The sequence below is a fragment of the Epinephelus lanceolatus genome, chromosome 21, assembly GCF_041903045.1.
Source record: "Epinephelus lanceolatus isolate andai-2023 chromosome 21, ASM4190304v1, whole genome shotgun sequence".
In the NCBI taxonomy this organism is placed as follows: domain Eukaryota; kingdom Metazoa; phylum Chordata; class Actinopteri; order Perciformes; family Serranidae; genus Epinephelus; species Epinephelus lanceolatus.
Window position 1 is genome coordinate 13,528,272 of NC_135754.1, and position 26,007 is coordinate 13,554,278.

Sequence of the window (26,007 nt, forward strand, 5' to 3'; positions counted from 1 at the left end):
GCTGGGGAAGTTGGAGCTTATTTTAATTACTTTATATACTATATGCATGTATGTATGCATGCTTGTATTTTGTATTGATATTCAAAATCCTAAGCTATTAATTACTCTTAGTGAAATAAAATAAACAATATTTGCCTGAAGTGGAAGTATCAAGTAGCATAAAACGGACATACCAAAGTAAACTACAGGTACCTTAAAAATATATTTCAGTACAATACTTCAGTCAATGTACTTTGTTACATTAAACCACTAAGATGTTGATTTAAAATGATGATAGCACCATTTCCTAGCTGACACATTGGTCCTGTTTTAAGGGGATTTCCTATTTACTTGGTGACGTTACAGGTAACTGAATGTAACATGACATGTCACATAAGTAGTCTTTTTTTAATTGTCTTTGATGATTTTATACACTAGAAATACATCCTTTCCAGTGGATACTACCCTCATGCTTGTTCCCTTGTGTCTGGTTTTCTTTTTTAACTCTACAAATGTTCCTCATGGGAACAAGTAATAATCAAAATCCTTGAAACTTCCCTTGCAAAGTGATGTGATTTCATTCAGAAAAATATAATTTATGCTTTTACTGTTAAAGGCATCAGCTTCAAATAAATCACATTACCTTGATCTTACCTATTGTCATGTGTGCTATAAATCTACATCATGAGCAACAAAAGGCCATCTGCGAGTAGTGGCTTGTGATCAGATAAGCAAAATAAAGTCACTAGTAACAATATTAGGTCCTACAAAGGGAAACTGCACCATTAAAAATGTGACTGCCAAATGCGCATACAAGTTGGATTTTTATAGTTTTCCATCTCTGCCTGCAACATCATGGCATCTCATTAGGAATTTGAAATGAGGTTTGTTCTGTATTTGTGTGTTCTTGCTGCCCTCTAATGGTTCAATGTGAACAAGACGACTCCTCACAAGTCTGATAAAAACTTGCAACAACACATTTATTTAACTTGTGTTCGGAACTGTTCACATGAAAATTAACAAACAGACAAATTGTGAGTGGGTTTTAAGAGAACGGGCTTCCCCACCCATCCACCTTGGTCCTTGACAAACAAAATTCTCTTAACAGACGTGTGAGCTGTGGCCTTGCAGGGCTCAGTTTAGCAAAGCCAATTCAACAGTAATGGTGCTTACTATTTTTTCTCACATAGGGAGTAGAGAAGTTCAATCTGCTCAGCATACTCAAATCCTGGCCTGTGGGGAAAGGACATAATAGTCACGTTAAAACTGCACCTGAGCTAGTGCCTCATAATAGCATCCATAAAAAACTCCATCAGAACAGACTGTGCACTCTTCTCCCATTTTGTTCTAATCCCATTTTGTACATTAATAAAGACATGTTGTCCAGTATAAAGACCATCTCTATCCATTGTTCACAGACAGACCCCTCTGCAGTTATCTCACCGTCCAGGTGTCTCCAGTATCAGAGGGATGTTGTCCAGTCTGGGCTCATTGACAATATCTTGGAAAGCAGAGATTCCGATGTGACCTTTACCGATGTCTTCGTGGCGATCGAGGTTGCAGCCTAGTTTACCTGCGACAAAAGAAAACAAGAAAAGATAGAAATGTCAGTGAGACATCACAAAGTTGAATTTATAAAAGTCACAAGGTTCATATGACCCAATGAACTCCTCTATCCAATATGTGTTTATGATATTTTTGCATGAAAGTCCTTACGTTACCTTTGGAGTCATTGAGATGGATAGCTTTAAGATAGTGGAGCCCCACTTCCTGATCAAACTGATCAAGCATGGCCTTCACTCCTCCCTCTGCAGCCACGTCATATCCTACCAAGATGAGACACAACACCTCAACAGGAAAGCAAACACTTGTAGCCCTAATGGCAGTTTTTATATTCTAGGGCTTCTTCTTCTTCAGATATCAAGCAGATTTTAGATTTATATCATGGAGTTTGAGCAAACTACGAATTAAAGGTTACCTGTCGTCCCTTTTGTGGGACAAAATGATTCATTTCGGGTTCCACTCACCTGCTGCGAAGGCGTGGCAGGTGTCCAGACACACTCCAACTCTGGTCTGGTCTCTCACTTTGTCTATGATGCTCTTCAGCTCAGAGAACTTACCGCCTATTGTACTGCCCTGTCCGCTCATGTTCTCCAACACTGACCACATGGAGAGCAGGGCAAAAGCAAAGAAGGCACCATCAGTCCCACACACCCATTCAACTCCAGTGTTTTCCTCAACAACCTGATACACATCCAGGCTGCTTTTGTTCATTCCTGAAGCCCAGCCTGAGGCAGCTTCTGCTCCTGCTTCAGTGTGTCTGCAGGCATTCCTCTGCAGCGTATTCTCATCACACCAGCGGTATTTGGGGTATGTGAGTCAAAAGGACTGTGGTCATTGGCATGAATCACAATTAATGCAACACCAGTGTCAAGCCTGTAGTCAGTTCCTCAAATTCAAAGTTATGCATTAACACAGAAGTCAGTCTGAGGTCAAATGATTCTGTAAGAGATGATGACGGAGGTATGGATTAAAATCACTGTGATTGCTGAGGCTTTATTTTATATTGTTATAGAGCAAATACAACCTTAAGTGTCAGTGGGTGAGTGAGGCTTGTAAGATGTTGGTGAGGTTCTTCACTGTTTGTCTTTGCCTAAGCTGTTTTCCTGTGTTTTGCATATGCAGTTGTGGTTATCTGACACTTATTTCCCTTGCTACTTGACATAATTTTGCACTCTTTGCAGCTGGTGCACCAGCACCAAAAACTATCTGGCCCCATTTTATCTCTAAGTTCCTCTCTTTCTTGGAAACAAAGACCTTTGTTAAAGCGGATAGACACACTGCTTAGTCATCTGAATATGACATGCTGGAGTAGCTGCCTTTCTAATTATGTTTTGCAGTGGTCCCTCCATAAATGCAGATGCAACAGCCACAAACACAGCAAAAAAGATGTAAAAGTGAAAGGGAAAAGTATCAAAAATATCACAAAAAATTGCATCAGTGAAAGAGTTACAGCGGTCGCAGGTTGACCCTCATTATCAAATAACCAAGTGTATTTAAACAACATTAATACACCATATAAATAACCCTTGAGTCATATCATTACCGCTGACAGTCTCAACACTTACTCAACTCATCATATTTGCTGTGGGGCTACTGCACAGCAATGGGTGTTTTTGTTATTTTGTCCACATCCTGTACCTGTGACCACAGCAGGTGTTTGCTGGTGAGCGTGGTTAATAGCTCCTGCTATCTTCTCCACACACTCTTCTGTGGTGATGGAGCCCAGGGAGGAGCCAGGGTGGAAGTTGTAAAGGTTGAGGCCCAGGAGGCTACAGCGGCTGAGCTCATCCACCAGCAGGGCCTGGCTCTTCTCAAACACATCTGGGTGCAACATGGTACACAAACCAGAGGCGGTTGTCAGAAGAGAAGATGTGACACAGTTGAAAAGATGACATAGCTAATGCAAAACAAATGTGAGAGTGAAAGAGAAAGGGAGAAAAGTCAAGGACATAATCTGCAGGATACATCCATCAGTGTCTGACAAACCTTCTTTAGGAGATCCACAGTTCATCAGGTAGGACCCATGAGGCAGGATGTGAGCAGGGTTGTACCCCTGTATGGAACACTGCTCCTGAAACTTTGCTGCAGCTTTCTGGTCCAGTGCGGGCCTCTTCCATGAGCGCTGGGAGCCCAGAAACAGGGCAAAGCTGCTGCCACCCATCTCTGTGCAGGACTCCACTGCTTTCCATATCCCACCTGGGGAGGAAGCAAAAGAAATGAAAGTGCATGTGTGTTTTTCAGAGGTGGGATCAAGTCATTGTTTTGCAAGTCACAAGTCAGTTTTAAGTATTTGTGGGTAGAGTCATAAGTCAAGACAGGCAAGTTTTTACTTTACTGGTAAAAACAAGTTTGCTGTAACAAGTGTGACTAAACTTAATCAGTAAAAAAGTAGTGCTGACAATGCACTTTCATATAGCACTATTAATCAGAACCAGATCAGAGTGAATTTTGTAAGTTTCTACTCTGTCTTGTTGGATTTAACTCATGTCAGATTGGAAAAATGTCAATAATTCCTCTTTCCAAATTGGCTTATGGGAAGGTATCAAGTATTTCCAAGTGAGAAGGCTCCAAGTCAAAGTAATGTCACAACTTTCTGGGGTTTAAGTCCAAGTCCAGATCTAAAGTCAGACAAAATCTGTGACTCAACTTCAAGTCATGTACACCTCTAGTTTTAATGACTTGAGGAGACTCTGACAACTCTGACAGGAAGACATTATGCAGTACCTTGAATGCCAACATGAGCTCCAATGTATTTCTTATTCCCACGGTCCTTTCTGCGCAGGCCTCCTCTCTCCTCAGTCTCCTTCTCTTCATTAGCCTCTGCCTCCTTTTCACCTCCCAAATCATCCTCTGTTTTCCTCTTCCTTGCGCCTCTCTTTTTTGGAGCCATGCTATCAAGAGAAAGTGTGAAACCGCAGCTATAAATATGCAAATATATGCAAAAGATTGTTTATGGCTTTAGTGGCTAATTAGAAATGTGCTTTTGGGAGGGCTATGCACCTCCGAAGCACAAACAGTGGTGCTAAGTTTGACTTGTCAAAAGTTTATGAAGGTCAAATGCGTCTTTTATGCATCCCTCCCGGCAGCAGCCAGCCACTCAGAGGGCTTCCACGCAGCTGCCACAGGCTGGCCATTGGAGACGCTTCATGCTGAGCAGCAAAATGGCCGCCCGTCAACCGACTGACTCCACAGCGCTTTGAAATTTAAATTCTTCTGCACATTAGGGTTTACACTATTACAACGTTAGTACTTATTTACGAACCAGTAGCTTGTTACGCGTGTGTTTTCATCATCTGCCACTTACTTGACTGTCCGCTCAGGCGTCGCTGTTCTTGTAGCCTCGACGAATGCCTCAAAAAGCTAAAAAAAAATCGCACTGAAGCACTTTAGCTAAGCTAGCTAGCACGCTAGCTTTTCTTCATATGTGATTCCAGAGGTGAGTAACGTTCGCTTGAGGTGTGCGTAATATGTCTCAGCCTTTTAACAGTTCATAATTTGTATGCATGCAAAATGACTGCAATATATTTGCTAATGAAATGTCACGTCAGTGCGTTTTCCAGCCAAGCTAACGCCGTTAGCTCGGCTACTTGTAGCTTCTGTCAGTCGGTAACTTAGCTAACGTTCGCTAGCATTAGCACTGGTGTCGCTGTATCTGTGGTTGTGCATTAGCAGAGGAGGATATATGGCTCAAGGCTCGGTGTATTTGCTGTTAATGACCGTTGTGTACACAGAACAGAGTAGTTGCCTAACATTTACTTACGTTGGTTGACAGCTGGTTGAGCTCGATAATTTGTTAATGTGCGCGCTGATCTGTGTCTGCGTATTTTACAAGTAAGGGCAGAAACCACTCCTTAATGTTAGCCGTCGACGAAATATTTTACCAGCAGCTGCTGTTAAACTTGTCGCCTCTGTAAACTTCCAAGTAGTTACAGGGATGAAGGTGGGTGGCTGTTAACCTCAACGCTAAACCGTTTATTGACGTTAAGCGTGTTTAATCACCTGTGTCTTCGATTTTTGTGAACGTTTTTCCCAGTTTTAGCACGAGAAAGCTCAGCTCTTCTAATGCTATAGTGTTAGCTAGCTAAATGCGGATGAGCTTGTGATAACGTTGACAGGACAACAGGTACGGTAACATTTGCTGGTGTAGTTTACATCAGTGACTTAGAGGGTGGCTTGGCAGAGCTGAATGCAGATTTGACAGCTCGTAATAACACATTACTCAGGTCGGGCTTTCTGATCCGCCAGGCCTGAGGTCAGAAATGCTTCAGGGAGGATGTCAGGTTCTTCGTATGTGAATCCCGTCAGCTGGAAGTGTTGTGGCACTATGCAAAAACGAAACCAACTAAAATCAGACACCGTCAGGGCGTAGCACTTAAGTAAGTTCATGCATTTGAACCATCTGTTCTCTTCTAAGTTAATGAACAGACGATTTTCAACATGATAACACGAGCCTAGATATCCTGTGGGGTTTTGGTTATTGTCATATTCGAATGTAACGTTACTGGTAAATTAAATGGGTGGTTTCTCTGCTACAATACAGTAGAGTGACAATATTTTCTAAGCCTATTAGACTGTAAAGCCAAGTTTGACTTACAGTGAATGCTTTAACCTGTTGGGCTATCATATTGCTACATTATTTATAGTTTTCTTTGGGAAAAAAAATCTTGTATATGAATATCGTATAAAGCATCATCATCTAACGCTATAGTCGTTCTAGAATTTTTCAGTATTTATCAGTATTGAGGTATCCACTCAGAAAGATTTGTCCATCACATTGGCAGCCTGCTTTACATTGTTATATTGGGAATTTAAAATGACAGTGCATAATTTGGTGTTCTTGTGTTGCACATGCTTCTTGTCTCACAGCTGTTAAAGAGCCTAATCTGAAGTATTTGCTCACACTCCATCTTAGAAACACTTAAAGCATAAGCATGGGTCTCAGATCTTTAGTCGACCACTTGTTATTGCTTCTAAAGCCACATTCAGACTCACTCGGTCTGCTGACAAGATGAGTTGTTGGCTGACTTAATCAACCCCCAACACCATCTAAATTGGTTGGACCTACCAGTGTGATCAGCTTACGGAGTGATGTATGCGTATGATAGGGATAATTACTGTGTTTGTTGCCCACATGTCCAGCATTATTCTTAGCTCAAGCACCTGATGGCTGCTGATTCCTCCAATTGAGCATGCAGTCCATTGTCGCTTACACACATGGATGAAGGCTCACGTGGCCACGAGCCTCCATCCACAGTGCGACTGTTATAATGTCTTTTATCCTTTGATTCTTGCTTCAGTCATCATTAATTGTTGGTCTGTGTGTTTTGAGCAGTGGTTTACTCTATGGTTAAAAGCCACTGGCTATACCAAAAAGCAATCAGTGATTTTAAAATGGTGAATGAGTGGCCGCATTTTGGAATACCCCTCTTGTTTTTTTCTCTAGAAGAAAGGAGTATTGGGACAGGAGCAGTAGTTCATGGAAGACAAGAAAAGGAAAAAAGACGAAAAAAGGAAAAGGGAAGCCTCTCAGAAGGTGAGCATGTTTAAAATGACTTGCAAGCTCCCCTATCTAGGTTTAACACCACTGAAAAACACTCCATTGCCTTGCTCAACAGCAGTTTGAGAACAGATCATTTTATATTATTTTGAGAGTATATTGTTGGACTTACAGTTTATGATTAGATGCGAAAATCTTGGAACTGAGTTAGGATGATACTGCATTTATATATTCTAACTTCAAGGTTGTATTGAAAGGACTTCCACAATAGTCCCACTCCAATAGAACATATGCATAGATAAACCTGGATGTGTAAATGAGAATTTTTAAGGGTCTCAACTAACTTGCACCTGCTGGAGGCACACGTACCAACAGCACTTACAATTGTTGACAGTAGCTGATTTATTTGGTGGCACAGAATGAATGAATTGTTGTTGAACTGTTGAGCTTGTTGCAATTAATTTTGTCATTCTCAAGCCACCATTTGGTAAGAGTATAGATTTAATTCCCATCTATATCCTATCATATGTTGGTTTATGACAATATGAGTACATAGTCATATTGTTATACATTATATGATGCTGTCAATTGTTCACCTCAAATAGTTTTATTATTTGGGAAGGTAGAGCTATGTCATTTTAAAATGGAGCTTTATTATTCTAAAAGGGACTTACGTTTCTTTTAACATGTGGATAAAGTAAATCCTCTTTGGAAACAGGTCATTGCATTAAGCACAAATCTGAAAAATGCAATTAACCCCAGGAAGTGTTTTAGGTTGCACTGTTTTGACAATTTAAAATAACACGAAAAGAAGACCAAACCGTGACAATTGTAATCAGTGTTTGGATAACATCTGTCAGTGTTATGAGAATACTGTTTAAAACCTGACAAGTCTCAACAACATGATCTATTTATTATCCTGGCGCCCCTAGACTCAGATGAAACCACAAACACAGATTTCATTCTTGTGAACCCTTATGTCTTGTCTTATACTTATTTTTCATCTTAGCCCAGCACATGTTTTACTGATGTTTGACACTTGTGTCCTCTTTGAAAGAATGATTCAGTAACTAATGTGTTTTTTTCCTCATCATTTTAGGTCACAGAACAAAAAAACAAAGGTGAGCAGCACAGTGATGTATGTATGTATGTTAAGATATACTGTGGATGTCATGCATTTGCTTATCTTATCTCTTTTTTGACATTTGATTTTTTTATTTTCAGTTTTATTGAGTATTTTTGTCCAAATGGATTATGATAGTATGTAAATTGAAGTTATTGGATTTTACATTTCTGGCATAACACTTTATGGCTTTTCTTAATTGGCCTTTGCAACACTTTGATGTTGTAGTTTTGGGGGGGGAAATAAGCTGAAAGCAACACTCATGAACCCAAAATAATCTGCATTAGGGAATTCTATGTAGCATCTTCCATTTCCTAATCTGTTTCATACAAATATATGGTTAGTGCTCACATTTACAGATTTTCTTTTGTACAGATTTCTCTCTTATATAACACTTTTCATCTCCTCCGTTTCTCTCTCTGCCCTGCCCTTCCTGCAGTGCCAGACTTGACCAAGCCGGCATCTGCCCAGTCTCCTGCCACTCAGAGCAGCTCTGCCTCCCCCAGCCCTGGACCCACCCCCTCTGCCTCCCCATCCCCAGCCACCTTGGGCCCTGGCAGTGCTGCCACCCCGTCACAGGGCGGCAACAATGCCAAGCGCCTGGCGGTGGCTAACGGACAGCCCACCTCCACCACCATTTCTTCCTCCACCGCTGGCGGCTCCAGTGCTGCCGGAAACGGCAGTACAAGTAGCGGAGGCGGAGCCCAGGCGCCTCAGCAGCAACCGCGCTACATGCCGAGAGAAGTGCCGCCGCGATTCCGCTGCCAGCAGGACCATAAAGTGCTACTGAAGAGGGGTCAGCCGCCACTGTCCTCCATGCTGCTGGGAGGAGGAGGAGGAGGGGATGGCCCCAATGCAAACATGGCTGCTGTCTCAGGTAGGTGTTAATAATGCTGTAGGTCACATTTAAAATTGATTGAATTCTACGCAAAGATTATTTCGATAATTTCCTTTTGACCCCTAAGTCTCTTTTGTGGGATTCGCTTTTTCAGATTCTGGTGCAGCTGCCTCCTCATTGGCCCTCACCTCATCATCAGTTGCTGCTTCTACTACTACTTCTAATTATGCAAATTCCATGTGGGGGGCGAGCTCAGGCAGCCAGGCCTCCTCTCAGGGCAGGGAGAAGGTGATTGTCGATGGCAACGACCTGGAGGAGTGGCCTAGCATCGCTGGCAGTGATGGGGGAGGAGCTTCTTTCACCACCGCTGGAGGAGGCAGCAGCAACAACGGAATGCCTGTGAACAGCATCAGTGCCTCTGGCAACCAATCCTCACCCACTTCCTCGTTCTCTTTGCCCAATGAATGTATGCAGTCGTCCAATGGTGTGGCGTGGGGGATGACTGCCTCCCAGGGTCATCTTGGAGGAGGGAATGCAGTAGCTGCAGCTGGGCCTCTGCTACAACAGCCCTCCTCACTTTCCAAAGCCTCCACTGTGCCAGGGAGCCATGATGCCAGTGGCCCCGTTGACGGCAGCAGTGGGATTCCAGGTGCCAACTTCAATCCAAATGCCAACCCTTCGGCCTGGCCTGCCCTGGTGCAGCAGGATGGGCCCACTGCTGCAGTAGAAGGAGGTCCGTCTTCCTTCCATCACCAGGGCCCTGGAGGGTCTTTGTCTGCCAACAACTCTGCTTCCCTGGGCCTTGGGCTGGGAGGCGGGGCAGTCGGGGTGCTGGGGGGTCACCCATCTTTATCTGTGAATCAATCAAGTACCCATCAGCGGCAACTTCACCAAATGCAATCCAGAGACAGAGAGATGGGAGGGGGGAAGTGGGACAGCGAATCAGCGGGACCAAAAATAGCAGGGGGAGAAGGGATTGGGGGAGGAATGGACCGTGGTGTGGGAGGAGGTGAGATGAGTGTGGGAGACCACAGCCTTGTCTCCTCATGGAGAGGCCAGTCTTCTTTCCCTGCAGCTAACTCCAAAACAGGAGCCTCAAGGACTGATGGATGGGAGGGTGGAGGAGGTGGCACAGGTGGATTTGGAGCTGCTGAAGGGGATAATGGGACATCGGGTTGGGGGTATCCGAGTTCCACTAGTGGGGTTAATGCTTGGGGCAGTTCTGGAACTGCAGGAAACGGTAGTCAAACCTCCGGGGTATCTCAGGGAGGGTGGGGGTCATCAGGAGTAGGAGGGGAGAGAGGAGTTTCTGGTGGTGATTGGGGTGGTAGCTCCACTGGTATTGGTGGTGCTAATCCAGGAGGTGAGGGTATGGGTGGAGCCTGCAGCAGTAACAGCAGCAGTAGTGGGGGCAGCACAGCTGGCAACCCCCCTGCCACTTCCACCTCTTCATCAACAGCCACCACTATGACCAGAGCTTGGGACAATCAGAAGGGAGAGAATGAAACAGGGGAATGGGGTGTGGGAGTAGACGGGCAGGGAGCACAGGGAGGATCTTCATCCAGTGGTGGAAATTCCAGAAACAGCAGTCACAGTCGTCCTCGCCGCCCTTCACCTAATGCTGAAGTTGCCTTACAGAACCTGCTCAGCCGGTCTGATCTGGACCCTCGGGTCCTGTCCAACACAGGCTGGGGCCAAACACAAATCCGACAAAACACGTCCTGGGACTTTGAAGAACATGGAGGACAGAGTAAAGGTGGATCATCATCAGCTACATCAAAACACCCAGCTTCTCTTGGTGGTGGTTCTCAGTATTCTGGTGGACCTCGGACTCTAATCAATGATTCTTTGGGTCCAGGGGTCAATCCGTCCCTGGTTCCATCTGCTGGGTCCTCCGGAGAGGGCTGGGAGAGCAGCAGCAACAGTAGCAGTAGTGGGGCCTCTCTATCTGGGAGAGCCCCACCACCTTCAGGCCCCAACATGAGAAATCTTGGCGTCTCACAATCTGGGCCAGTGACCACAACGGGACCTGGTATGGGGTCAGGGGTAATGCCAGGACATAGCCAGCAGGGGAAGGCTACAGGCTGGGGTGGAGGAGGAATGGGTGTTGGGGACGGCCAGCAGGCCAAGGGTTGGGGGACTGAGGAATGGAGAGACAGTAGTAGAGGAGGAAATGGTGGAGGATGGGGTGATCATGGGCAACAGAACGACCTAGCGAGTGGAGGCTGGGGAGGAAATCAGGAGGAGAAAGGGACAGGGGGATGGAAAGAAATGGGAGGAAATGGAGGAGGAGGTGGGTGGGGATCAGGACAGAAGGTTGGGGCAGGTAGGGACTGGGGAGAGCAACAGTCCAAATCAAATAGTGGAGGAGGGGGATGGGAGGATGAGAGGAAGAACGGAGGAGGAAACTCAGGTGGGGATTCAGGTGTGGGTGGTTGGGGGAGCTGGGATGATGGTGCTCCCCGCAGAACCTGGGGAGCAGGGGGCACAGGGGGAGGAGGCAGTGGAGGAGGGGGGATGGGTGTTGTTGGGGGCATGGGGTCCAAACCCCATCAAAGTTGGAGTGGAGGAAACAAAATGCACCAGATGCCAAACAGCCAGTCGGGCTCCATCACAGGCCCGCAGGCACAACTGCAACAGCAACAATCACAGCCCCGCAATCAGCATCCACAGCGACAGCAAGCATTGGACCAAGGGGCTATGCAAGGGGGCGGGGGGAGGAAACCTCAAGCCCAGAATCAGAACCAAAGCTCAGGCTGGACCTCGGGGCCCATCCCTGGTGGCTCTGTAGGATGTGGAAGTGGATCTGAACCAAGTGGCTGGGAAGAGCCCTCGCCACAGTCTATCAGCAGGAAGAACGAGATAGATGATGGAACATCAGCATGGGGAGACCCAACCCATTACAACTACAAGCCGGTCAACCTGTGGGATAAAAACAGCGCCCCTGCTGGCCAGCAGCCTCCGGCCCAGACTCAGGCGCAACAGCAACAGCAGCAGCAGCAGCAGCAGCAGCAGCAGCAGCAGCCGGCACCTCCAATACAGCAGCAGCCTAGCAGGCAGGCTGCAGGGCTCGGAGGTAACAGAGACTTTAACACTGGCCATGGACCTGGAAAAACTTCAGCTATTAGTAAGACACCTCAAACTATGAATTTAAAAATATTATTTTGATTTTGAAATTGTCATGAAGAAAAAAAAAACAGCCATAATTCATTCGTTGCTAGAATTAAGTGAGATTTTTTTTTAAATTTTAGTAAATTTAGTAGTAACTTCAGTTTAGTAATTTTAGTAAAGATTATTGAGTATTTTTTTACTTGTTTTCAGAAAAACTGAAATATTTAAACCTTTGACTTTTATTATAAGATACTGTTGTGTGTTAAAACTATCATCAGGCAAATCAGTCACAAAGCTCAAGTAAACACTGATATCAAATACAAAGTCTACAGTCGCGTTCACATAGAGCACAAGGTTTAGAACCACAGTTTGTCATGTGGTAATTTTGCTGGGGGGAAGTTGAAAAGTATTGCTAACTTGCACAATGCTAAGGAACCAGATTCCTTAAATAAGAAAACAATCTCCCATTAAGTAATAGTAATCAGAAGCACTGGGGCCACACTGCCCACGTGAGCAGTGATGCTCAGGTAGGGTTAGCTGCTGCACAGCTGTGGAACATGTAGAGAATAGGAGTCCTACCTATTTTTCCACATGACGTAAGTGGTTTTAAGCACAATAGACCGTTAAAATGGACTTTTGATAATCATATTGACATCGTACCACATTTCACAAGTTTCAATATCTTTATCTCTCACAGACAAGAAAAAAAATATGTTTATGTTTAACTCAAACACTTGCTATTTCTGTTTCAAAATAGAAGTGCTCCGACAACGTTTCTGTGGACTAAATCCCTTCATTTGTCAATACAAGGCTTTTTGTTAGGGAACATTTGCAGTACAGTCTTGTTGACAATTCAGTAGCTTGCACAGCTAAGTTAAATTGCGTAAATACAGTAGTCATAGCAGCAGGCGATGCAGCAACAACACTGTCTGTGTGAACACCACACGCGTGTGAGTCGCAGCATTTCAGCAGTCATGTGCTGCTCACAGAGGCAGTTTGGCCAGGGCGTAGGAGTTAGTAAAATCTTCTGACAACATTTCACATAAATTTTATTTACAAAATATGTGCATTTGTAAATGCAGGCTTTGTGCAAGTTTGTTCGTGAGTCAGCTGTGGCAGTTTGACAGCTTAAGATGTTTAATATGTCTGTGTGGAAATCACCGAGAAGATAACGACTCAGAAAAATGCTTTACTACAACAGTTGCCTTTTACAGGAAAGGTTGATCCGTTGTTTATTGGTTGGTATGTAAGTTAGCATATCAGAATGACAACTGAGTCATGAGAGATGATGTTGTTTTTCAGCCAGCCACCTGTCTGCTATCTTGGCAGTTTCATTTCAAAACCACATTAACAGTAGTCAGCCATGGCAGTTTAGCTTCAGTGGGTGTTCCAACTGAGCACAGCTAAGGAAAAAACACATTTACTGTCAGTAAATATTCTCTGGGTAATACTGTGACTGTGGAGAAGATGCTCTGAGTCTGGATCAGTGTGCTAGACCACATCAAGTCAATAACTCATCAAAAAAATATATATGTGAGGAAGAGAGTTGCTATAGCTCTTCTGTATTTCACTTTTAAAACTCTGCACAATTTCTAACTTCTGTTAACATGCACAGCTTCTCAGGTGACCACACGAACAGAACTTATTGACTGCTTGTCTGCATGTTGTCTGCATGAGCAGAGTCTAGACATTGAATTGAGAGAAATAATTGTGCCCTTACTCAAGGGCTCTCTTTCAGGTTGCTTCATCTCAAGCCTGTGTTGTCCATGTGTGTCTGCAGGTCCTTCGGGTTGGGGTGGTACTTCTCCAACTAGTCCTACAGTAGACAATGGCACGGCAGCTTGGGGAAAGCCCACTGATGCCCCTACAGGCTGGGGAGACCCTGACGATGCTGGAGGGAAGACAACGGGCTGGGGAAACCCTTCTCCCAACCCCATCAAATCTAGTGAGGAAAATCTCATCAAAACTAAAGCATATGTGATGTAACCAGCTGAGACATATTTGAATCACAGCTGTACTATCTGTGGGATATCCATATAACTTGATTTTGAGGATTGCATTGGTTGTGCTGGGTTAGACATTTGATGTATTGTATTTGGAACATTGGCACGCTTATACGCCTTTAGTAGAATACACAGAAATGTACATATCCTAGTCTGATAGTGGCATTACGCATGACTCTTTTCTCCCGCAGGTTCAAAGTCTATGCAAGATGGCTGGGGGGACAAAGAGGGCTCTGTGGCTGCCTCGCGCCACTCAAGCTGGGAGGACGAGGAGGAGGGAGGCGGCATGTGGAACAGCGCCGGCTCCCAGGGAAGCGGCTCGTCTTGGGGACAGGGAAGCAATGGGGGCTGGGGACAGAGCCACCCTGGGAAGAAGCCCAGCAACAAGGTTGGTTACTGACAGGGAAAATAGATTTTGATGAAGGAGAAGTGCAAAAACAAATGTATTTAAAAAAAAAAAAAACAAAGTCATGACATCTGGGGCAGAAAAAATGGTTTTCACTGGTTGTGTATGGCAGGGTTATTGCATGTGTCTATATAATCATTTCACTGTTAAAACCATTGTAGAACTTTTGAAATCATGGTCCGCTGGCTTTGTATTCGTCTGTCAGGTTCCACTGAAGCCTGGCGGAGGAGACTCGTGGATGAGCCCCATCAACAGACAGTTCTCTAACATGGGACTGCTGGTAAGGAAAAAATCTCTCAGCATTTTAACTAAGTGTTATTGTGGCAGGGCGACGTTGAAACTCTCCTCTTTTCCAAATGCTTTGTTTTGTACCCACGCACTTATTTGCCAAAATGTACAGGCATTTAGCAGGTTAGTTGTTTCCTACATGATGCCGATGATGGTGGTGGTGATCACGATGATAATGGTGACCTTTTCCGCTGGACAGAACGATGATCCAAGTGGTCCAAACATTGACCTGGCTCCAGGATCCCTCCAGGAGAAGAAGATGGATGTGGAGAAAAGAGGCATGGGGATGGGTATGGGTATGAACGATTATAATGGAGACATGAGGAAGGGAGGAAGAGGAGGAGGAGGGATGGCTTATCGTCCACCTGGTTCCAAAGAGGCAGCACCTGGGGATGCTGGGTCCTACTATGATAAGGTATTGTCTTACTGCCACCGTCGAAGTCTTTGTCTTCTATGTCTTTCTCATGTCTAGATAACATTTTGTCATTTCTTACTATTCTTTATTACCTCTTGTGATTCTACCTTTTCTTCCTGGTCTGCCCCATTCCTCCCTGTCTCAATCTTCCCCACCCCCCGTTCACCACCACTCAAATTGGTCTCCCATTGGCTGTCACTGTGACAGACCTTGCCTTTGACCAATCAGGATTGGTGCCTTGGGGAGGAGGGTCCTTGCTCTCTGTACTCACCACCCACTGTCTACAAGCCCCATTCTCTCTTCAACCACACTATTCCCTTTAGACAAGTAAGATAACTGCTCCTCTTGTTTCTGTCCTGCCATTTTTTTTTTTTTACATTAGGCTCTTGTAATTTTGCGTTTTCTAAAAGTAATCATACAGTTAAACCCCCAAATTGTCCTTCCTCCAATCTGTCATGTTTTATGTAGTCTGTATGTTTTGTTTCATGTATATTTCTCCACTGTTATGAGTCCTCTGAGGTTTAATTTTTCATCTTCGATCACAGGGCGGTCACAGTATCTTTGGCAGTGGTGGAGGGATGGCTCAGTCAAGACACCAGCCAAGTGTCCCACCCATAAATCAGTCCCCAGGGATACGAGCGCAAGTGCCTCATCAGTTCCTGTCACCTCAGGTAGCGATGCTTTTGCTTTCACTCTGTGATGAGTATTCTTCCCGGCTGTCTACATGTTTCACGCTTTGCACTGACACAGGAAGTGTGTGGGTTTACTGTCAGTGTTAAGCAGTTTATTTTTGCTGCTAAGTAAGCAGTTAAAAGCAGAGTTACTGAGGGCAATTTCTGTGGCTCTTCTTGATACGATCAGCTGGTCTGCTTTTGATGACAAAATGTGGTCTGCTGCCTGTGTGCATTGTGTCCATTAGTCAGTGCGGTCCCTAGAGTGCACAATCTCTCTCCAGGATGACATTGATCATGTTTTTTTGCTTACTTGTAAAGAATACTAAAGTGAAACGCATGTCTTGAATCAATTTCATTCGCTTACTTTGGTCGAGACCCTTGTTAACACCAGCTAATGAGAACATGAAAGAGAATCAATGTTAATCGGGGAGAAGCAGTAAGCTAATGTGGTTGCTAGTGGTTACAGCACCGAGGTGTTTCTGTGGTAACAGGTGTGCCTGCCTGCTGTTGTGTCTGTCTCCAGGTGCCAGGCTCCGTGCTGAAGCAGATGCCCCCTCCCAGCGGGAGCGTGGGGGGTGTTGGCGGCGTGGGAGGAGTGGCAGGAGTCGGGGGAAGTGTGTTCCCTGCACAGCTGTCCCCCCAGCATATTGCCATGCTCAGCAGCATCTATCCACCTCACATCCAGTTTCAGCTGGTGAGAAACAGCGCTATACATTTCTGAAAGTCACAAAAATCACTGCAGAGTTAGATCACAGGTCTGCTGAGTCTGGAAATATACAGAGGAAATCTAGGACAAGAAAATCATTTTTAAATACTTTTCATATGTACATTGTGTGTATACAGAGTTATACAGTTACACAATTAAACAGAATTAATGTCAACAACATAAACTCTTCCTGCATTTTACATTTCCTCCATGTATAGCGACCAGTCAGGAGGGGTGAAGAATGACTCATTTACATTATATTCAACACCCACAAAATCCTTGAAATCATATCAAGCAATTAGATGAATAAGTAGTTTGGAAAATGAAACATTCAAATGTTTTCAGACATAGTTTTTATGTGTTTCAAATGTATTCTTATGAAGCAAGCTTTTGCCACAGACTGACTCACTGCCCAAATATTTAGAGAGCCAAAAAAATGATACTCAGTCTACAAAGCGTTCAGTTGATCTGTGGGTTTGTCAGTGCAAAGCTTGAAAATTGTTAGTGCAGAGTGCATTTTTGTCTCTGTTGCCGTCTCACTCCTTTGTTTCTGTTTCTTTCTGTCTGTGTTTGTTCAGGCTTGTCAGCTCCTGCTCCAGCAGCAGCAGCCACAACAGCAGCAACAGCAGCTACTGCAAAACCAGAGGAAGTTCACACCAAACGTGCGGCAGCAGCCTGACCCTCATCAGGTATGCACAGACAAACAGTATCACTCACTCCTTAGTCACGTCTTCACTATCTCGACCCAGCTGCTGACTCGTGTTTTTTTTTTTTGGTCTCCTCAGCTGGCCAGAATCATGGCGGTGCTCCAGCAGCAGAGGCAGCAGCAGGTCGGGGGTTTAGGTGGCAGCTCCAAACTCTCCCCCTCCCACCATGGTGGAGGTGGCGGAGGGGGTCCCAAACTGCCTGGGGCTGATCCCCTGCCCCATCCAGGCCTGGCAGGATCTGTGGCTGACCTGCATCAGAAAACTCTCGGACCATATTCCGGTGAGCGTTCATTCTTAGAACAGTTTTGATTAGTGCTGCACGATTTGAGAAAAATGTGCAGTTGCGATTTGAGTGGACAATATCGCGATTGCGATTACAATATAATAAATAAATGGTATCATGAGTCTTCTTGCTTGATTCAGTGTTTCCCCTACATTATATCAGGGGGGCACTGACCTGACATGACATAGTTATTGTCATGGGCAGTGTGTAAATGACCAACAACAGACGGAGCACAGTCAAACATGCTGCTCACACAGCAGCGCAGCACGACACTTTACCTACAGCGGTGCGAGCCTGTGTTGCGTTCAGGCGCTGTAACGTAAATGACAAATTCCAGCACGCCATAGCACAACACAGCAGCATGTCAAGTAGACCGAAAGCGAGCAAAATTACTCAATTTTTCCTTTGTTATTATGTAGTTTGTTGTGGAGTCCATGATTTCCCCATGACACTGACAAATGTTTGCGTAACTGTGCTTGGATGTTGTTTTATGAGGCTCTGGTGGCTTTCAGTTGTCTCATTGTCTAACATCACTCGGCTCGGCTTTCTCTCGCATGCATTCTTCCTACTTTTCTCTGTAGTGTCTCAAGTGTTGATATAGACTGGTCGTGTTGCTGTGGGATGTGGCGACTTTAACTTTGAAACTTTTACACAGCACGTCTTTCTGTTCAACGTCGTCTTACCTGAATCCAAAGTATCCCTTTGTAAAACACGTTGCGTTTTTTCCGCCACCAACTCAGCCTGTTCATGGTCATGATCGTGCTCATGCTCTTCTTCAGCGTCTGTGTTGGTCACTGCTGCATGCCGGGTGGTCACCTGACCATACGTGCTGCGCACACACCAGGATAGCTTGTGGGCGTAATGTCAACAAACTCCACACACTACAGGAGAGGTAGTCACGTTCACAGGCACACATGTTAACATTTATTTACATTAAATCGCAAATCACAGCCTTTTATGTGGTTATGTATTCACACAGCCTGACATTGCGATTAGATTAATCGTGCAGCACTAGTTCTAGTTTTGATCACGTCATAAGCCATAGTCAGTTTAGCCCTGTGATTATTTTTTTTAACCTTTTATGTTGATGAATTCAAAGTAAGTTGCCATATTATTTTCATTTAGCACTTAGCATTTAGTTTCCTTTTAACGTAATGAATGTTTTAAAGAAATAACCCTTTTCATGTTTCCTCCTGTTCTTTATGTCTCTTTCTATTGGCAGGGTTTAGTTCTGGGGTGAACCTGCCAGGTTTGGACCTGGGTGGCTCTGTAGTGGGGGGGCCAGGGGGCATGAAGGACCTCGGGATTCAGCAGTCCCGCTTCAAATGGATGATGGAGGGACACTCTTCTCCAGACACCTCCTCACCTGAGAACGCATTCCACAAAAATGGTGAGATATTTTTAAATTTATTCAAAATCAGGGTTGGGCAGTCTGACGGTGTATACTGTGGGTCAGTAGAAATGTGTCTCCATTGGTGGAGATTTGACATAACAGTTATTATCAAATGTGTAGAAGTACAGTATAGTTATTTTAAACCATTTCTAATTTGAATTTACAGAACACGTGATATATACCGTTACCTTGATATAAAATTACATATACCTTGATAGAATATTTGGCCATATCACCCTCCCCTATTAATAATAATGTTGTTTGATAAGTAATGGAATAAAGGGGCGTTGAGGCACATGGTGTTAATGCGAGTAGCTGTGAACTCACCTATTAGGGTGGTTATTGAACCCATCTGGTGTTCAGTTATGTAACATACACGATCATTACCTTCCAGGTCCTGTCACCCCCATGAAGATGCCGGGGGGCTCGCCCTACTCTCAGTACGACATGATGGTTGGAGACGGGCTGGGCGACAACTGGCATCGCACCCCTGGCAACAAGATGGGTGCCAAGCCTCCCACCACGGCCAGCTGGCCCCCTGGTTAGTGACAGTTCATAGTTAAAGTGATAACCTGAGCTAGAGGACCCTGCAAGATGTGAATAAGACAAAACATGGTCTTTAACAGACCACACATGTTTTTCTACTTCAGAGTTCCAGCCTGGTGTGCCCTGGAAGGGAATTGATCGTGTCGACCCTGAATCTGACCCTTACATGACCCCAGGAAGCATGATGGGAAATGCAGTGTCCCCCAACCTCAATGATACTGAGCACCAGTTGTTACAAGACAATACTGGTAAGCATTCAACAGCTGCCTTATTAGCCCATTAATAAGGTGTGTGAGGACACCATACCTACCTCTTAGTTTACCTCCTTTGTTTCATGTCTTGCAATGTTGCACAAGGTAAGATGGTTTTTTGAGCTTGTGTTTGTGATGTGTTAATGTCTTTTTTTTTTTTTAGGTTTCATAATTTTGCTTGTGTTCATTTGCATAAAGATTGAACCAAATTTTTAGGGTTTTTTTTAAGCCAAGAAACAAGACTCCATAAATATGTATGGATCCTCTTTTTGGAATAGTTGTTGGCCATTTTTTAAATGAATGAATGAAAAATGCAGCTGGTTGGTGCCTTTGTTTGCAGATTCCACCCCTCCCCTCAACACCTTGCTGCCTTCACCTGGTGCCTGGCCCTACAGTGCCTCAGACAGTCCCCTCAACAACGCACACAACTCAGGTAAACACACACACACACACACACACACACACACACTCAAATCCTCATTCTGGTCAGGTGTGTAGCCTTGTCTTGATTTCTGATCAGAGCTGAGATGGTAGGTCAATTAACTGGTTACTCAGCTGTCATGAGAATTAGTGGGTAACTTGTCCACTGATTATTTTATTTATTTTAAGTCATTTTTCAAACATAAATATCAATCATTGGAAGTCGTTATTATGAGAATTCTTTTTCCAACAATGAATCAGTTGATAGAGAAAATAATCAACTAATAAATTGCCAATAAAAGTAACAGTTAGTCGCAGCCCTGATTGTCTAATTTTCCGTCACATATTGTAATCTGGGTCATACATCAGTCTGTCTTGGTATCCTCTCCAAAATGTGCTTCAACAAGCTGGAGAATTGTAATCCGGGTGTCCGCAGGTCTCTTAAATACAAATTCATAAATATATACAAAACAGATTAGGCCTTAAACGTCATTAAATAGTCTTAAATTCAAATTTGTGAGGGCTCAACTGCCACAGACATCTTAACTAATTTAATTCATCCATCTTGAAATTTCTTTTTGTCAAAATGAGTCAAGTTCTTCTACGTTAAAGTCCACATTTCTGATGTTACAAATCTTTAAACCTACCACTGAACCTAACATTGTCTTTTTACTTTCCTATTGGCAAAATGTAAATTAACCAAAGTCACTCTAATAACCATATTCCTACATAAAACATCCCTCAGCACGGGACTACATATATACTACTTACCTTGTCTTAAATTTAGTTAAAAAATATCTTTTACTCTTGAGTCTGTCTTCTCTTTGTTCTGTTGAAAGTTCTTCTTCATTACAACACTGGTTTTGTTACATACTGGTGTTATGTTTATCAGTATACAACTCCTCCAGACCCTGATTCACTTTTCTGTAACCCTGCAGCAAAGTACACAGACTACAAGACCAGCTGGCCCCCAGAGCCCATCGGACACAAGTCTTGGAAAGCTAACCGCGGCAGCAGCCAGAACCAGCTGTCCCGCCCACCTCCAGGACTAGCCAGTCAAAAGCAGCCATCGCCTTCCCCTTGGTCCGGAGGAGCCCCTCGATTGGCTGGCCGGGCCTGGGGCGGCGGCTCGAGCACCACTGGTAATGCCCTGACGCAATTTTCATGTTGTGTTGGTTACAAGGTTGTCCCATTTCTTCATCCAGGCACAGTGCTTGTTGAATTATTCAGCTGATTTAAATGTACACAGGAGACAAAACGACTGGCTCCGATTGCTGAGACACAACACAGTGCTCTTTTGAACTTAGGAGTCTGTTTATATTTGATTTGGATGAGTAGCCAAGCCTCGCTGGAAGCAGCAGGGAAAGTTATTCATCATTTATTACATTTGAGCAGCCGAGGGGAAGAAACAGAGTGGGATTGTGTTAACAGGGAATGTGGAAAACTCTCACTCACGGTTTTTTTTTTTTTTTTCTGTTTGCTCGCTCTCTCTGTAGCCTCGACCTGGAGTGATGGCAGCTCTCGGGAAAGCTGCTGGTTGGTGCTCAGCAACCTCACACCACAGGTAAACACACAGATGCATTTTACAAAAACAACTACTGAAGCTACTTTGAGGGCAAAAAACAGCATTTTTTTTAATGAGGTTGTTTTGATGTTTTTATAAAGATTTTGAGCTGTAACTATTGTAGGGCTGGGCAATATATCAAATATGACGTAACATGACTGTATCTTGAACATCTAGTATAAATAGTCAGGTTGTTTTTTTTAAGCCACCCTCATGAGACTTGCCTTAGAGTTTTGGTTCTCTCACTCTATCCTGTGGTGCTCTCTCTCTCTCAGCGACACACACATAAGACTCACAAACCACCACCACCACGAGCACCACTGCAACTTGGTAATATTATTAATACATGAACAGGAGAGCTGTTAGTTGATCTCCAGCTTACAGTGAATAAATCATCACATTTAACAGCGCTGCAGTAACAGTTTAACTTAATGGGTTAACGATAGTGTGAGCAGAGGAAGTGTGTGTCTTGTACCTGTAGGACCCAAGACACGAGTATTTAGTCACAGTTTGCGACAACGGAGCACCAAACAGATATTTCTGTTTCAAATGTTGTCAATGTAATGTTGTCAATGCAATGCTTTGATTTATTTAATTATAACTATACTTAATTTAACTTTAATACAACAATACTTTATTTAATTTTATTTTAACAGTACTTTTTTTCAGCTTTGTGGCTACAGTACTTTTTTTTAACATAACTATAACAGTATTTTATTTAATGTCATTATAACAATACTTTATTTAGCTTTATTATGACAGTAGCTACTTCATTTAACTTTATTGTAACTTAATTAACTTAATTGTAAGATTTTAAAATATCACGATATATATATATATATATATCGTTTATCGAGATACAGCCTAAAAATATTGCAATGTTTATACCATATTGCCCAGCCCTAAACTGGTCTGAATGTCATACCTTAACCCATCACTGTTCCATTTAAGTTCACAATGGTCCATCTTTTATATTCCCGCAGATTGATGGCTCTACTCTGAGGACCATCTGCATGCAGCACGGCCCTCTGCTGACCTTTCATCTTGGCCTGACCCAGGGCACCGCTCTGATTCGCTACGGCTCCAAACAGGAGGCAGCCAAGGCCCAAAGTGCACTCCACATGTAAGGATCAATCTGTTGTTTTTAATGACATCTTTATAATATCAATGTCATGTTTGTATGAAACTGAAACCAGTGGCTTCCAAAGCTCACTAATTAAAACTTTTCTCATTCGTTTAATCCGTTACAGAAACAGACAGTGTCATTTTAACACTGCTGTGTTTGTATGGATCAGACAAACGAGATATTACCTGTTAAAAGACTCCAAGCAGTGAATTGATTATCAAAGTAGTTGGCAATTAATGTAATAGTTGATAACCAAGTGATTAATCGTTGCACCTCTAATCTTGGCAACTGTTAAATCTATTTAGTCTATTAAAAATAGAATGTAAACCTCATAAAATCAATCATTTGTATTGTATTACCCGTTTAACAGTGAAAAGTATTGTAAAACCCACTGTATATGCTCATTGTAGTTTGTTCAGAAGGATTATTTAAAAAAACCCCAACAACTTTAAAACCTTTCCACCATTTAAGGGTGACTGACATACTTTATGTTTGTATCAGGTGTGTTCTGGGTAACACCACCATCTTGGCGGAGTTTGTGAGCGAGGAGGATGTGGCTCGCTACATTGCACATTCCCAGGCAGGAGGAGCAGGGAGCGGAGGAACCACAACTGGCTCTACAGGCTCCGGGCCTACAGCATCCTCCACAGTGGGGGCCAACGGCAGCGGAGCGAGCTGCGAGCGAGCCGGAGCAGGAGGCAGCAGCGGGGGAGGAGGAGTAGAAGGAGGTTCCACAACTGGAGGAACAGGAAATGGAGGAGGCGGGCCTTCCAGCTCTGGGTGGCAGAGTCTGGACAGCACAGGCAGCTCATCGGACCAGTCTGCCACCCAGGGGCCCGAGCTGGGAATCTTCACCCAGTGGAGCAGCAATGGAACCGGGGTGGGCGGGGCTGGAGGTGTGGGGGCCGGAAGGCAGGGCCTGTGGGGGGGGATGGGTGGGATGAGCGGGGCGGGGTACCCCAGCAGTAGCCTCTGGGGTTCCCCGGCACTTGAGGATCGTCACCAGATGGGCAGCCCCGCCTCACTGCTGCCAGGGGACCTGCTGGGCGGGGGGACTGACTCCATCTAAGGGGCTGACTGACACACATATATTTTACACCCAAGTTGTAATACATATGTCACACTCTGTATTTATTTACACGTAGAGAGATGACATGAATTAAAGCTACACTGGTTACCCAACATGCAGACACTCAACATTCATACTACACACAGGCTACATGCACACATTATTCTCACACATACACATTAAACCGCTTAACTTTAAATGAAGACAACAGTAAAACTTGAACCGGGGAAAAAGGTGAAATCCATTAAACTCTTTAGGACTCAACTGGATAGCTCTTTGTCTTTTTACTTCAAATCCCACCATCTGCATTCAGAGACCCGATCACTCAGGCATGCACTGTAGACAGGCTCAGCCAGAGTCGTACATGTCAACAAGTTTAGCTATTGCTGTTTTTAGTGTGCCACAATTTATTTTCTTTTGTATTACTATTTAATGGTCGAATCTCAAAAATTCAGACTTGCAGACTGAGCCCTCATAGACCTGGCTGGCGTACTTCTAAGTTCTCATGTTCGGAAGCTTGAGAGTGGGGAAGGATCTGGAGTTTGTAGAAAATTTGGGACAGCGCCACACTACTGAGTCAAACGGATGATCAGCAACCTTTTGAGATCTGGAAAAGGAGAGCGTTTCTAGTAGGTACCGACACCTCTACCTTGGTGGAAATATGCCATCAACATGGGACCCAGGGTAAAAAAAAAAAAAAAGAAAAATCAAACAGAAACAACATTAGCCAAACTTGCACTATATGCCTCTGGGTTTGTTGTTGACACATCCTCCACAAATCCCTCCATTTTTGAAACAGAGCTACAACACAACTACACAGACCTTACAGGACAACTAAATGTTACAACAGCAGTGGCCTTGGCTAACAACCAGCGGCCGCCCGCCCGCCATGTCAGCAGCCTTCACACCTTCTCATCAGTTACACACTGCTCTTATATTTGACAAGCAAAATTGTATCTCCTTGTTGATGTACGTCGGTTGTTTATCATTTTCTTCTGTTTTAAAAGAAAAGAGAAATGTGTGAAACTTTGTGGAAAATTCAGAGATGTCCTTTTTTTTGCCCTTCAAACACTGACCTCGCTATTGTATTTTTTCTTACTCGAGAAATCAAGTTGGTTATTATATATTGTCATGATGTTAATGATGACTATGATCACTTATTTACTCGCTGTACAAGGTGCCCTCCTGCCTGCCTGTGTGTGCATGAAAGGAGTGATGACAGTATGACCGAATGGAGGAGGATGTGATGAAGATAATGATGACGATGATATCGGGAGTGTCTGTGTTAATTGCTACAATGTTGAATGTTTTTTTGTTTTTTTTTCTTGTCCATGAGAGATTCATGAGAAGTGTGTGTGTGTGTGTGTGTGTGTGTGCGTGCGTGCGTGCGTGTGCGCTTGCTTTTGAACACTTATCTGCTCCAGTCAGGGAAGTGAATAGATGTTAATCTGACAGCTTACATTTGAGAGAAAGGGTGCGTGTGTGGATGTGTACACATGTTTGCGTGCTTGACTGTCTGGATATTGTGATAGCTAAAAAGTTCAAAAACATTGGCACTATTGCATATGTCTCTTAAGTTGTGTTTTTTAGCAGCGTTTTGTTCCTGTTTGTATTTTTTTTTTTTCTGCCAAATGCAATAAGAGAATATTATGTTTTTAAGACGACGCAACCAACTGAAGGCATTTCTATAAAGATGCCAAATCCTACCATACCAAGCTGAGCTGGAACAGTGTTTTACAGACACGTTAAAGACATTACCTGTTATGTTTTACTGTTTGTTTTTTTGTTATTATGTATCAATTTAAATTAAGTCAGTCTTTATTATCACTCCTGTTCAGGATGTTTTCATTTATTTCAGATGTTACAAAAGGAGAGGAAATTAATTTAAAGCAGAAAAGAACAAGATAATAAAGGTTGAATTGAAGTCTGTAGTGGTTTGTTGTTTGGTGTGTGTGATTGAGTCGTTGACCGACAGGATGTCAGGTATTCATAGCACATTGTCCTCTGCTGTTTGAGGTGAAATGCCAACCAGCTTCTGAATTCAT

At 43.8% G+C, this 26,007-nt stretch overlaps 2 protein-coding genes across 11 annotated transcripts; one reads left to right on the forward strand and one right to left on the reverse strand.

The window, feature by feature from the left end:
* Positions 1–938: 938 nt before the first annotated feature.
* Positions 939–5,619, reverse strand: LOC117246859 (putative endonuclease 4). Of its 3 annotated transcripts, none has more exons than XM_033610859.2 (8): positions 5,542–5,619; positions 4,267–4,433; positions 3,529–3,738; positions 3,181–3,363; positions 2,007–2,138; positions 1,701–1,805; positions 1,423–1,552; positions 939–1,212 (listed from the first exon to the last, which is right to left on the reverse strand). In XM_033610859.2, the coding sequence occupies exons 2-8, from the start codon at positions 4,430–4,432 to the stop codon at positions 1,152–1,154; spliced, it is 987 nt and encodes a 328-aa protein (XP_033466750.1). In that variant the 5' UTR covers position 4,433; positions 5,542–5,619; the 3' UTR covers positions 939–1,151. The 3 variants fall into 3 exon arrangements, with proteins under 3 accessions (XP_033466750.1, XP_033466747.1, XP_033466748.1); XM_033610856.2 differs by lacking the exon at positions 5,542–5,619 and adding an exon at positions 5,303–5,442; XM_033610857.2 differs by lacking the exon at positions 5,542–5,619 and adding an exon at positions 4,847–4,987.
* Positions 4,839–25,886, forward strand: tnrc6ba (trinucleotide repeat containing adaptor 6Ba). Of its 8 annotated transcripts, none has more exons than XM_033610847.2 (22): positions 4,839–4,978; positions 6,986–7,075; positions 8,139–8,160; positions 8,602–9,039; positions 9,155–12,127; positions 13,892–14,056; positions 14,306–14,502; positions 14,726–14,800; positions 15,008–15,223; positions 15,431–15,550; positions 15,769–15,894; positions 16,421–16,591; positions 17,182–17,292; positions 17,389–17,590; positions 18,816–18,983; positions 19,381–19,527; positions 19,613–19,780; positions 20,124–20,216; positions 21,142–21,345; positions 21,700–21,767; positions 22,751–22,890; positions 23,395–25,886. In XM_033610847.2, the coding sequence occupies exons 2-22, from the start codon at positions 7,019–7,021 to the stop codon at positions 23,960–23,962; spliced, it is 6,429 nt and encodes a 2,142-aa protein (XP_033466738.2). In that variant the 5' UTR covers positions 4,839–4,978; positions 6,986–7,018; the 3' UTR covers positions 23,963–25,886. The 8 variants fall into 8 exon arrangements, with proteins under 8 accessions (XP_033466738.2, XP_033466744.2, XP_033466745.2 ...); XM_033610853.2 differs by having other exon boundaries at positions 19,637–19,780; XM_033610848.2 differs by having other exon boundaries at positions 4,842–4,978; positions 6,989–7,075.
* The last annotated feature ends 121 nt before the right edge of the window (positions 25,887–26,007 follow it).